This window comes from Miniopterus schreibersii, assembly GCF_964146895.1.
Source record: "Miniopterus schreibersii genome assembly, chromosome: 19".
Taxonomy (NCBI): domain Eukaryota; kingdom Metazoa; phylum Chordata; class Mammalia; order Chiroptera; family Miniopteridae; genus Miniopterus; species Miniopterus schreibersii.
Window position 1 is genome coordinate 23,555,967 of NC_138119.1, and position 14,067 is coordinate 23,570,033.

Genomic DNA, 14,067 nt, shown 5'->3' on the forward strand with positions numbered 1-14,067 from the left:
ATTCTGCCTTTTGATTAAAGATTTTAATCCATTTACATTTAAAGTAATTATTGATAAGCAGGGACTTACTATTGCCATTTTGTTAATTGTTTTGTGATCCTGTGTTCCTTCTTATCTTGCTCTTATTTTGTGATTTGATGACTTTGGAAAGTTCACAGATTCTTTCTCCTGCTTGATCAAGTCTGTTGTTGAAGCTCTCTTAAATTCTCCCATTCAGTCATTCTATTCTTCAGCTCTGGGATTTGTTAAAATAAATATAAAATATATTTACCTATAGAGTATAAATATTAAAGGAATGATTATTATATATCTCTATTTTCTTATCTATATAGCTATGCGGGAATTCTGTTATAAACTCAAAATATCTGTTTATTGAATTATTTAATTAAAGGTTTCCCTTTTTATAGTTATCTCTCAAAATTATGGAAATATTTAAAAATTTAATATGAATGCAAAGGTATTTGTGAGTAATAATTTTAATAAAAATACATACTCCATTCTTTTTAAGTGTATCTTGTCTTTTTAAGTGTATGAAAATATTTCATTATAGTAGTATATAAATTTAAACATGAAGACTAATTTTGAATTATTTCACTTATAGATAAAAATTAATCTTCATTGGAAAATTATTTTTAATCTTTGTACATTTTTTAATTGTAGCATGATTATAAAACATAAATTAGGTTATGTCTGACATTTATTTTGGAATGAATGGTTACTGCATTGTTTTCGAAGTGGGATGTTTAAAAAGGCAAATGAGTGAGATGCCTTCTTTCAGTTATTACTCGTAGGCATGTGATTATAGCCAGCTCTCAGAAATGGCTTTTTGTTACAGGGAATCCAGTTCCAGAAATTACATGGCACAAAGATGGGCAACTCCTCCAAGAAGATGACACCCATCACAGTATGTCTGGTGGCCGTTTTCTTCAAATTACCAATGCCCAAGTGTCACACACTGGCAGATATACATGTTTGGCTTCTAACACAGCTGGTGACAAGAGCAAAAGTTTCAGCCTTAACGTGTTGGGTAGGTAAAGCATTGCTTCAGAGGTTGAAGCATCAGGCATGACTATAAGCTAAATTCCCTTCTTTTTCTGTTTACTTACTATTTCTACCATTGAATTTCATTACTTAAGGAGGACCAGTGCTTGTGGACATTTGCTGTTTTTTGTGTGTTTTTTTTAAATATATCTTCCTAGTTACTTACCTATTTCTGGTCATTCTCCCTCATTCATTGAAGACTGAGGGATCTGCATCGAAGCTTTCTTTTCTACCAACATCATAGAATTGAGAGTGCTGAGCGTGTGTGTCTGCAGCTTCCAGGCTGCCCAGCCTTAATTCAGTGTCTCTACCCTTTCTTCACCCAGGCGATGAGCTACCCTTATTCTCGGTTACTGCTTACACATGTGCCCTTGACCCTGTACTTTCTACCTTCTTTGATGTGTCAGCCATTCCAGTCACCCTCCTTAGCTACGACTTCACCTTCTACTGTGTCCATCACTTCATAGTGTAACCACTCCCTGCTCACAGTTCTTACCCCACTAAAAACAGGCTTCTGCCCACACCGTGATTCACACTGCTATGGCAACGACTACCCTGCGGCTAGATCCAACAATTATTTTTCAGTCCTTCCCTTCATGGTTTGGACGTTATTTATCACTTTGCCCGTGACAGTGTTCTTCTCTGCTTATCCTTGCTCACCTTTGGGTGCTCCCTTTCTCTGCCCTTTATGGACTCTTATGTAACCTCTCTCTTACACAGGAAGTCCCCATATCTTTGTCCTTACTTCACTGCTCATTGTACTCCAGGTATTCTCTCCAAGTAATAAACTTAATTCCGAGAGGTTTAATTATCCTATAGACTGGTGACTTTTTAATCCATACCTGCAATCCAGATCTTTCTCCCAAGGTTTGGATATCTATATACAATGGCTTATTGGACATTTCTACCTGGAATTCTCATGGGCACTAAAAATTCAAGATATTCAGAACTGAACAAAAGGTCTTTTCCTCCTAACTGAGCAAATCTTTCCATAGTTTCCATTTAGGTTGCTTTACTGCAGTTTATCTAGACTCCCAAGCAAGCAAACCAGAAAATATCTTTGACTTTGGTTTCCCATAACCCCGAAATTCTATCAAGTCCCACCAGTTGACTTCCTAAATACTTCTTTAGTTGCTCCCTCCTCTTTATGCTTCCTTTAAATGCTCTAATTCCATCCCTCATTGTCTTTTATGAAAGAGATGTACCTGTCTCGGTTACCCTTGCTTCCAGTATCGACCCCCTTGGATCCATCCTCTATATATTTCCTGCTTATCACTCATTGTTTATACTCCTCTGCTCCCAGTATGTTCCCTCTTCCTACTAATCTCCCTTCTTTCACCCTTTAACTACCACTAATTCTTTAAGGCTCACTTTGAAATCTCCTTTAGAGGGCCTTCCTCGAGGGGAGTCCTCACACCTCACACCCTGGATTGGATTAAATGCTATGCCTCCATATATCCTGAACCAAAATTCCCATTCTTGCCCTTATCACACTGTGTATGATTCCTTTTAAATGCCCTCTTTTCTGTTACTCTGTGAGCCTTTTGAGGTTCTCAATGCTTTTGTGTAGAATACCAAGAGTAATCAATTGTTTTCTGAAATATTAGGGAATTGAATTACATAAGTAAGTACAATGGAAATTTAGAAGTGCACAGAGAGAGAAATTTCTAAACACATTTCTTCCTTTAAATCTTTTTTAGTATCTCCTACTATTGCTGGTGTCGATGGTGATGGCAGCCCTGAAGACGTCATTGTTATCCTGAACAGCCCCACATCTTTGGTCTGCGAAGCTTATTCCTATCCTCCAGCGACCATCACCTGGTTTAAGGATGGGACTCCTCTAGAATCCAACCGAAATATTCGGATTCTTCCAGGTAATGAGTTTACTTCAGGTGCCCGAGGTGCTGCTGGTGCCATCTACTGTTGTAGGAAAGCAGAACCATTGGGGTTTTTTATAGAAGTATTGATGTTCTTGGTTGTGTTACAGTCCATGATATTTTAATTTATAAAATTATTTGTATATATAATGTAATATAAGGTACTCGAAATTACTTTTTGAAAGACTAATAAAATATCTAAATAAAAGGGCACATAAATAAATACTACAATGTAATGAATTGCTAAAATATATTATGTGGAATGACAAAAAAAGTAGAAATTTATTTCTTGTTGAATTGAAACTTGAAGGTTAGTATTTAGATTGAGTTTATTTATTCCTAATTAATACCTGGCAATATGTATGAAAATAGAAAGAATTAAAAAGTATGATCACTGGCTTTGAGAAATTTGCAGTCCTATGTGGAGGAGAGATAAAACGTGTGAAAGTTAATTAACAACATGAATGCATGAGTAATCGTGGGTTATGAATAGTCATGGGGCATGATTAATGGAATAGTCACAAGTTTTGTAGGAATTCAGAAGACAGAATGGCTGTTGTGGGCTGAAGTGGTTAGGAAATGCTTTGTTGTGGTCAGAACTTGAACCAGACCTTAAAGAAAGTTATAGAAACTCTGTTGGTTGGAATTGAGTTAGTAGAGATTTCAGATCCATCGAGATGACTAAAGTGGGAAAGGTATAAAGTGAAAATGATCTATTTATGTATAAGTAATAACAATTAGACTCCTCCCCTCCCAATTGAGTGGAGACAGGGTGTATATGTGTGTTATGTGTGTCTGTTACACAGAGGGGCAGGTAGAAGACAAGGTCAGGGAGGAATGTAGGAGTCAGGAAGGGGTGTTGGAGTCATGTTTTGAATGCCTGGATTAAAGAGTTTTGACTTTATACTTTAATCAATTGAGGACCATTGAAGATTTTTAAGGAGAAATGTACCATAATAAAAGCTGTGTTTTAGCAAGACCAATCTCTACTGATAGGCCAGGTAGACGAGAGGAAGGAGATGACTAAGGCAGAGACCTATTTATGAAGAGAGAGAAATAGGGACCTTAGCTAGAATATGTGCAGAGGCATGAGAGGGTCAGAATGAACACGAGATGGTCATGCAGTGCCCATCTATTTTGTAGTTTATCTTTGTGTTAAATATCTATTACAGAATTGGCATATAGAAGAAGAAATATATTAATTGTAAGAATTAAAACCTTGGTAGTTTGTGCATGCTCTGCTGCCCTGTGATTTCAGAGATTCTTTGGTGTTCCATGATTTTTCAGGAGGTAGGACTCTGCAGATCCTAAATGCACAGGAGGACAATGCTGGAAGGTACTCGTGTGTAGCCACGAACGAGGCAGGGGAAATGATAAAGCACTACGAAGTGAAAGTCTACAGTAAGTTCTGAAAGAACACTGTGTTTTATATTTTCCCCAAGTTGTCTAACTTGTTCAATTCTGTCTTTTGTTATGGGTCTGTAATTATTTATACTGATTATTAAAGTTTGTTGTTTATGCAGCTTGCTTTGTTAAGGTGGATGTTGAATTAAGCTTTGTGCCCATGACCTCAATTACTTAAAGATAGAAAGAACCCACTCAATCTACTCACTAACATCTCATTGGAGAATTTGTCATGGCACTTCCTTAAGTTTCTCTGTTTTTCCTTCTGAATTACCCTCTGGGCTAAGTTATAGTACTTTCATGCATAAAACTGTTGTTTGAATACATATGCTCCAATCAACAGTCTAGGATGGGTTCATCAGTGTCTTTGAGCTGATCCACTATAGACTGACCTATAAATAAAAAGCAAAGCTAACACCAGCTAGTGCCAATATTTCAAGATTTTGTTTGTGTTTCTACAAAGGAAGAATATCTTTCTGGTTGTCTTTAGTTCTTTGAGTAGATCTCTTTAATAACCGATAAAATATATTTTATGGGTTGTGCTCAGACTGTGTCTGGGGACCTGGAACAAATGACACTAACTGTTCTGGGAAGAACTTTAGCCTCGTTGTTAGTATTTTAATGACAAAGGAAGAATGATATTTTCCTTCATAATCTGTATCTGAGCACTACCCTTTCATAAGATGGTAACTTGGGTTCTTGATGAAAGGGGAGCATAGAAAATGCCTCAGTTATTTCCTTGTTTTCTTGTAAAGTGATCCTCAGTATGGTTTTCATGGAATTCCATGTATTTGAAAGAACCGATGTTTAACTGTTTTATATTTGTTTTTATGCAGTTCCACCCGTAATCAATAAAGGGGACCTCCTGGGACCAGGTCTTTCCCCTAAAGAAGTAAAGATCAAAGTAAACACCACCCTGACCTTGGAATGTGAAGCCTATGCTATCCCTTCTGCCTCTCTCAGCTGGTACAAGGATGGACAGGCCAGTCACAAGATTTTTCATTTGCTGATGGTTTCTTAAAGATTAAAATGGTCAATTAAATAATAACAATAATAGGAGTAGTAGTAAAAACAGACACAAGTAACTCAGAGAATCAGTGTGACCTTAAAACCAGCACAGTCTCATGCTCTCAGAATATAAAACTGCAAAAACACTTGAACTGTGTTCAACAATATTAGTATTAGTCCATCATTGAAAAGGATTGTTTTTGTGTACATTAGCAGTTGTCCATGAAAATTCAGCCACCTTCCCACTGGGGAACGGTTTTTGTGTTCTTTGGTTTTGCAGAGTAAATAAACTTTGTGGAGAAGAAACACAAAAACAGTGCCAAACCAGCTTATGATAGGCATAACATGGGCGCTAAGCTTAATCAGAACTTTCTGTAAGCACCTTTAACTCTTTTACCAAAGGTAACGTTTTCAACATTCCAGGATGAAGGGGGGAAAAGCTAAATGTGATGATTAAGTCCCCAACCCATTTAACTGGAGGCAATGAGAAACTTTCAAGAAAAAAGACATCTTTCAGTTATGTGATCTGACTCAGACCACACACTCTCATTTCTCATTCAACTTACTTCCTTCTATGCCTGTTTTAAAGAAGTACGTTGGTGTCTTAAACCAAAATAGATTCTTTTTAGCTGCTATTAATACTGCTTAATACAGATGTGACAAGGCTAAGCTGCTCTTTGTCTTGTTTTACACATAATCAACCAAATGGCCAGTTAAATCCAGTTGTAGCAGTTCAGGTCGGAGTCATGATTTAAGACGCAAAAAGATATAGCTTTATTTTTTCAGATCACAGATGGATTTTGCAATACTGGCAACTAAAAAAAATCATCTCTTATAAAATAAGCAAGTTTCATCTGGAAACCATTACAAAGGGAAAAATACGGAACTCCCACCATGTTCTGTTTACAGTTTCTTTCCTGACTGCAAGCACACTTCATGGTACAACATTAAATCTATACGAGTTTACTCGGAAATAATTCCTTTCTCCTGGAAATCTTATTTTATTTCTAATTGTACCTAAAGACTTGTCATTCATTGTAGTTACTACACATGTATACACACACACACACACACAAACACATGCACACATAACAGTTGGATAATGACTGGAAATGCACTAAGAATGAGGCAGTTTTTAAAATTTTATAATGAAATCATTAAAGCCCAGTTTCAAATCCAGACTCTGAAATTGATCCAGTTGTGATCATTTAAGCTGCTACATTTTTAGGGTTTGGGATTGGGTTTTTTAGGGTTAGGGTTTGAATGTGTAAAAAAAAACAAAACCTTGTATTTTTTGTTTGCTTGTTTGTTTGTTTGTTTTCCCCAACCTTTCTTCTGTTATTTCATTCCTCAGACAAACACCACCACTGGAGCAAAAGGTGTTTTTGTAGAAAGCAGCAAAAAATAGTGCCAATGTTAGACCCAATAAGTTTTGATACAGCCTTTGAGTTCTGTCTATTCATGCACCGAAGTTTTTGTTAAGCACAGAAATGTTAAATTATGCATTTTTATACAAGTGGTATAATGCTACTAATGATTTGTTGCATCCTGCATTATATATTGAGCATATCATACTCTTGGGCAAGCCTTGTTTTAGGTGTGGGTGGTACAGCTATGAAGGAAAAAAGAGAAACATCTCTGTTCATATGAAGTTTGGAGAGACAAAAACTAAACAAACATACCAGTGAACCATACAGTGTGCCAGATGAGGTAGACATTATGGAGGAAATTCAGGAAAGAAGAAGAAAAGTGAGAAAAATATATGTCTCATTTATACAGGGAAGGCCTCGCTGATGAGGATATATATGAGCAGAAACTCAAAGAAAGTGAAGGAGGCAAACATTAGATATCTGTGGGGGAAATATACTAAAGTAGAGAGAATCCCAGGGGCAAAGGCCCTGAGCATTTTGGCTGGAGGGCAGTGATCCACGAGAACACTGAAGATGTGAGCGGAAGATTAATGGAGAGCCAGGTTACACTGCCTGGTAGACCAGTTGGCCTTTATTCTGGAGGGAAGCCACTGGAGATTTTTAAATATAAGAGTGATGTGTTCTGATTTAAGGCTTTAAAAGGATTACATTGCTTCTGTATTGGGAGAACAAAGAGATAGTCTAGACTCCAATTTATTGTAGTGGTCCAGAGGAGAGTTGGTGGTTTCTTGTATGACGGTGGTAGTGGGATGTGAGTGCAAGAGATGGTCCAAGGTTTTGCATGAGATCACATTAGGACAGTGAGCTTAGACAGAAAGAGGAGAGGTCCACGGTTCAAGCCCTGGGAACGCCTTCACATAGAGGGAAAAGTCTATCAAAATGATGACTGTGTAGCTATTGAAATCACCAAGAATTATGAGAAAAGTATCATTAGAAGAAATGGCCTTGATTCAGGAGCTAAAATCTTCAAGGAATAAGAGAGAATGCAGTGTCAATGAGAATACGTAGGAGATGAGAAATGTCCTATTAAGTGTAGGTAATGTTATCAATGAAACATCATAATATAAATATCTGTAAGTTAATAACCCATTAAATACAGTAATAGTTTCGATAAAATGTCATAATATAAATATCTGTTGGTTAAAATTTTTATTTATGAAGTAATGATATTTCTAAATGAACAACAGCGATTTTTAGATTAAATCAGATTATGTTAATACCCTCAATCTTTAATTAAAAAACTCTAGCATTTTTGAAAAAATATAATAAAAGATATGCTTTTTAATACATTGTGGGGTCAACTGAAAATATTGTTTTCCTAATTGGATATGGTACCTCTAACATTTTTTATCATAAAAATATATAAATGTACCACCCTGAAATACCTGGAACAGATGTAAACTATATGAGCTATAATTTTCAATAAATGTGTGATTACTCAGTAACAGAGTACAGTAAATTAATAAAATTACTCCTGTCCTGAGTATGTCACATAAAATTTAAGTCTATTTATTTTGGTTTTTTAAAAAGTCAACAGTTGCACACTGCTTAGATGTGAGTGGTGCTTTATTTTATTTATTTTTTAAATATATCTTTATTGATTTCAAAGAGAGGAAGGGAGAGGGAGAGAGAGAGATAGAAACATCAACGATGAGAGAGTCATTGACTGGCTGCCTCCTGCACGACCCTTACTGGGGATCGAGCCCCCAACCTGGGCATGTGCCCTGACCGGGAATCGAACTGTGATCTCCTGGACCATAGGTCGATGCTCAACCACTGAGCCATGCCCAGCCGGGCTAATTCTGTTTATTTTGAATCATAAAAATTATCAGCTGCATGGTCTCTTAGAGGATTTATTAGCATACTTAATGCTAACATTAATTATAATTGAATCACAGCCTCTTAAGTCAGATGATCATGTTAATATTGCTGCCAATGGACACACACTTCAAATAAAGGAAGCTCAAATATCAGACACTGGACGATACACTTGTGTGGCATCTAATATTGCAGGTGAAGATGAGCTGGATTTTGATGTGAATATACAAGGTAATACTAATACGCTTATTGTATATCATTTAAATTATATGATATGTCAAAGCAGTGAAAAACAGATTTGACTTGGTTTATTTCAGATAGTTCTTTTTCTGTTGACAATGATATAAATTCATTATTGAAAACTTGGACACCAGAAATTAACTAAGAAGAAAAGAATCCCATTATTCAGGATTACTTGAGTTATTTTTATGCATTTCCTTTTGATATTTTTTCTTCTGTTATATTTTGTAAATGTAAACTGCATTTACAAATTAGGATCACATGATACATACTTATCTGCTACATTAACTTTCCCCCAATGTTATGTCATGAAGCTTTATTTTTTAATTTTTTAATAATTTTTGTTAATCCTTACCTGAGGATATTTTTCCATTGATTTTTACAGAGGGAGGGAGGGATGGGGGAGATAGAGAAACATCCATGTAAGAGACACATCGACTGGTTGCCTCCCTCAGGTGCCCAGACCAGGGCCGGGGATCGAGCCTGCAACCCAGGTACCTGCCCTTGGCGGGAATCAAACCCGAGACCCTTTGTGCGCTGGCCTACGAGCTAACCACTGAGAAACACCACCAGGGTGCTTTCTTTTCTTTTTTTTTTATAGCACTTATATGGAAAGAAAAAGGAAGTACAGTATTTAAAATACTCAGGCTTGAGGTAGAATGATGATTTTAGGCTTCTAAAACCTTTGTGACTAAAACAAAAATCAAACAAACAAAAATACTTTGTACTTGGGTAAGTTACCTAAATATTTTAAACCCCAGTTTCCTTGCTCTTAAAATTAATGTTTTGTAGAATTATGGTGACTATTAAGATAAAGTATGTAAAACTCTTAGAAAAATGCTTAAGATATGACACCTGGTATTGTTGATATTACTCTCAAAGTGATCTTTTATATATATATATATCTTTATTGATTTCAGAGAGAGGAAGGAGAGGGAGAGAGAGACAGAAACATCAATGATGAGAGAGTCATTGATTGAGCCCGCAACCGGGCATGTGCCCTGACCGGGAATCGAACCCCCATCGCCTGGATCCTAGGTCGGCGCTCAACCCCTGAGCCACGCCCGGGTGGGCTCAATGTGATCTTTAATAACTATATCTGTTTTATCACTTGAGTATCCAAGTATTTATTTAACCCGATTCCTGTTGTGAATGTCTGGGTTGTTTCCAAGTTTTCACTCCTCATATGTAATGCTTCACTGGGCAGTTTCTACATAAAACTTTTGGACATCTATGATTTTTTTCATAAGTTACTAATAGTGGAAATTTCAGGTCAAGCATTATGCACATTTTTAATGTTCTTGATGTACAGGCAAATTGCCTTCCGGAAAGTTTCTACTTGTTCCCCAGAAAAGTTTGAGAACATCCTATTATTTTAGTTAATGGACTTATTAATCTTGATATCCTAACTTCTTTAGCTTTCTTTAGTAAGACAAATTATTGGAAAATGCTCTCGACCGAGCCATTATTTTTTAATGGCTCTTCAAAATATGTTTTTCCTGCTATGATTATATTCCTTAGCCAGGCTCATTGTACTGGGTCCTTGCTGAGAGCAGGCGGCTTTAAGACGGAAGGAGAGCAGGGGGTGAGCACAGCTTCCTGAGCCCCACAGCTCTGCCCTCCACAGTGAGAACCAGCCCAGCTTCTGTCTGCTACTTTTCTGGCTAACGGCTAGAGTTGGTAGATGGATAAATACTTGAAGATATTTTCACATTGTCTCACTTATGACATCTACATATCACGCCTGTGAGGACACAGCCAAGATCTTCGTTTAATGGATTGACACTGGCATTCATATGTATCCAAAATTCCATGTCTTTCCTCCCTAGTTCCTCCAAGTTTTCAGAAGCTCTGGGAAATAGGAAACATGCTGGATACCGGCAGGAGTGGCGAAGCCAAGGATGTGATCATCAACAATCCTATTTCTCTTTACTGCGAGACAAACGCTGCTCCTCCGCCTACGCTGACGTGGTACAAGGACGGCCGTCCTCTGACTTCGAGTGACAGAGTGTTGATTTTACCAGGTAAAGATTGCTATGAACAGGGGGAAAGCCTTAATCTCTGCCAGATGTGTTTCTTCTCATTTATGAGGACCAGTAGAGTTGATTGACTTTCTGGCTATGTAATTTAACTGACACAGGCTGCCAAATGTCACAGCTACCCCTGCAGCTTCAAGCTAGGAGAGTCTAGGTCGAGAATTTGGCATAGGACAGAACCCCTTAGTGAATCTTCAGATCTGCTGCAGGATCATTCTGTCCACTTAAGGACGTCCTTTGGCTTCCCTGTGCCTCTTTTTTTCTAATAGTGCGATGAAATAATCACTTTGGTGGCTATACCTTATTAACGATAAATTCTAAAATATATTTGTGAAGAGTTATACTCAGTTTATTAAATGCATTTATCATAAATCAATGGTAAAGATTATTAGTTTCAAATATTTTAGTTATTACCTGGTTTATTGATGGAAAGGAGATGTTTAAATTGTGGAATAGTAATATTTTCAAGACTTCTATTCACTTTCAGCAAACATTCAAATTGTATACTGTATGTAAATTTCATCTTCACTAAATGAAAGAATATCTTGAAAAAAATGGACACTAAATGGAAATGACAAATAAATGTAATATGTGATCCTAATTGGATCTGGGTTTGGGAACAAAAAGCTATAAAAGACAATATTATTATAATAATGACATTTGACTATGGGCTATGAATTCAATAGTGCTTTCGTATTGATTTTAAATTTTCTGATTTTGAGTACCATACTATAGTTACATAAGGAATTTTCCTTGTTTTTATGATATATAGATCTATGAGTATTTAGGAGTAAAAGCACACCATGGGTCCAACTTCCAACTTACTCTCAAATGGTTCACAAAAAGATTATATATATACATAATATATGTAATATATGTGACAGATCATATGTATATACAACAAAGATAAAACAGTAAAATATAAATAATTGATAAACATAGGTAAAAATTTTTATACAATTGAAACTTTTCTCTATGTTTGAAATTATATCAACATTAAAAATTAATACACAGTTATTATTTCAAGATTATATGTATAATGGTGTTCTGTCTGCCTTTTGCATCCTTGGCTATTATTTTTCTCAAGCCACTACTTGCATGCAACAGTGTAAACTTCTTTATAGGTGTTCAAACTGTAAAAGCAAGAACTTACTTCATAGTAACATTTCACATGGAACATGGTGAGGGGCATAGAGCAATGCTCCTACCTCAAGGAAAATCCACACGAGCTTTTCATTTCTCAGGAGTTCTGACTCATATATTGGACCACTTTTCAATAAGGCAGCGTTTGTTATAAAAGTGATATGTGGGATTAAAACTGGACCAGTGGAACCTCAGAAGAAATGTAAGGAAGTCATTAGACCTGAAAAATGGTATCTGTTTATAACCAGTATTCACACTAAGATGTACAGAAGTAAACACATTAGGATATCTTTTCAGGTGGGAGAGTGCTGCAGATTCCCCGGGCGAGAGTAGAAGATGCGGGGAGGTACACGTGTGTCGCTGTGAATGAAGCTGGAGAAGATTCCCTTCAGTATGATGTCCGTGTCCTCTGTGAGTTTGTTTTCTTCTGTTTATCACACATTCTTTCGCTCAGAAATATTTTTGAGGAGCTAATGTTTGCAAGATGTTGCACTAAGCATCCTAAAGACTATAAAGATAATCAGAAACCGATAGTTCTTTCATTGTCTTATGCAAATTGAGAGCACCTTACTTAGGACTCCTGAATTATCAAACTGGTTTAAACCAAAAAAAGAGAGACGGGGAGAGAGAGAGAGAGAGAGAGAATTCATTGACTCATAAATCAGTGGGGAACGTGGTGGGCGGTCAGGGGTTGAAGGCGGAGCTAACTGGGCTCAGTCGTTGCCTTCTGGAGCCACCCTCAGTAACCTGGGGGCGAAGGTAGAAAAATAGATGATGTGGCCTAAGGGAGGAGGGGGAGCCTGTGGGGACATGCTCAAGATAACAGGATGCACATTTTGCAAGCACTGAGGGGTGAGAGAGCATAGAATGTGCAGTAGTCAGGCCATCTCTGAAATGACTCACGATGAGATCTGGGCAGGGCAAGAGGAAAAATGAGCTTAGAGGGAGGCGAGTAGGTTGGTGGTAACTAAGAGCAGCTTACGGAGGAACCCTGAAAAGAGATGGAAGAGAAAAGCACGAGTTGCTTATTTGACAGATATCTATTGATTGCTCACTGTGTGCCAGGCAGTGTACTAGACACTGAGGATACAGTGAACACAGTAAACATCAGTCCTTCATCAGGGAGCTTATAAACTTGCAGAGGGAAGAAGTGTTGTTATTGAATAGTCCAAGGTATGAGCGCCAGTGATTAGCTGAAGTGGAGTAGAGGTGAAACTAATTAGGATGGGTTGGGTCATCGACATAGACTTTAAAGTCTGCAAGATAGTGATAAGAAAATAGAAAAGGAATGAAAAGATAATTAAAATCATTGCTAACATCATCAAGAACCGTGAAGGAGCATCCTAGACCATGTGGCTTAATTTGACCTAAGTTTGGAAAGAGTTTATTTAGTTTAAGACAGGATAGGATCTGATTAAAAAAAAAAAAAGAAAGGTAGTGTAGTTTGGGAAAGACTGCGATTCCATCAAGTTGAAATTGAATTTGGGAATTCAGTTGTCAACTGTAGAGTTCCATGCTTCAGGCTGTTCTTAATAAAGAGGCAGTTGGAAAACACTGGAGATTAGTTTAGAGAGGTGGGAACCAAGCAGGAAAAATGAACTGGCCCCAAAATTCTGTCTCAGTTAGGGATGTTCCACAATTTGATGCTCACCCCCTGAGTACCACTAAGAACAGTTGTGAGTGGTGTAAGCCAGTCAGCTGGAGGGGCAGGTGAGAGAAAATCATTCCGGTGGAGACCTCTACAGGCCAGACCTTCGACCTAGACTGTGCCTCCCAGTAACTACCAGTGGTTCAGTACTAGGCAAAAGTTGAGGAAAACATTGAATCTTTAATGTTTTAAACATTTCATTTGATCACTTTTCATGGTGTGGGGTTAGTGATAACATTTAATCTAAAATTCAGGTTTTTTATTTACTGATCTTCAGTTCAAGTTATATATTTCATGTTATTTAAAGTAGAGTAAAAGTCACATAACGTTGAAAGTGAAAATAAGCATTCACAGAAACATTGAAATTCTATTATGTGCCTCATAGCATTGATCATTTCCTCTACCGACTTTCAGTTTATTTT

General features: G+C 37.1%; 1 protein-coding gene across 1 annotated transcript in view; it reads left to right on the plus strand.

The window, feature by feature from the left end:
* The window catches only part of HMCN1 (hemicentin 1), a 344,699-nt gene that overhangs the window by 241,761 nt on the left and 88,871 nt on the right, over nt 1–14,067 (plus strand). The window contains exons 49-55 of the mRNA XM_081121757.1: nt 836–1,027; nt 2,742–2,915; nt 4,206–4,319; nt 5,159–5,304; nt 8,659–8,809; nt 10,648–10,842; nt 12,295–12,408. Of these exons, the coding sequence (XP_080977883.1) occupies nt 836–1,027; nt 2,742–2,915; nt 4,206–4,319; nt 5,159–5,304; nt 8,659–8,809; nt 10,648–10,842; nt 12,295–12,408 (1,086 nt within the window). The remainder of the gene's footprint in view (nt 1–835; nt 1,028–2,741; nt 2,916–4,205; nt 4,320–5,158; nt 5,305–8,658; nt 8,810–10,647; nt 10,843–12,294; nt 12,409–14,067) is intronic.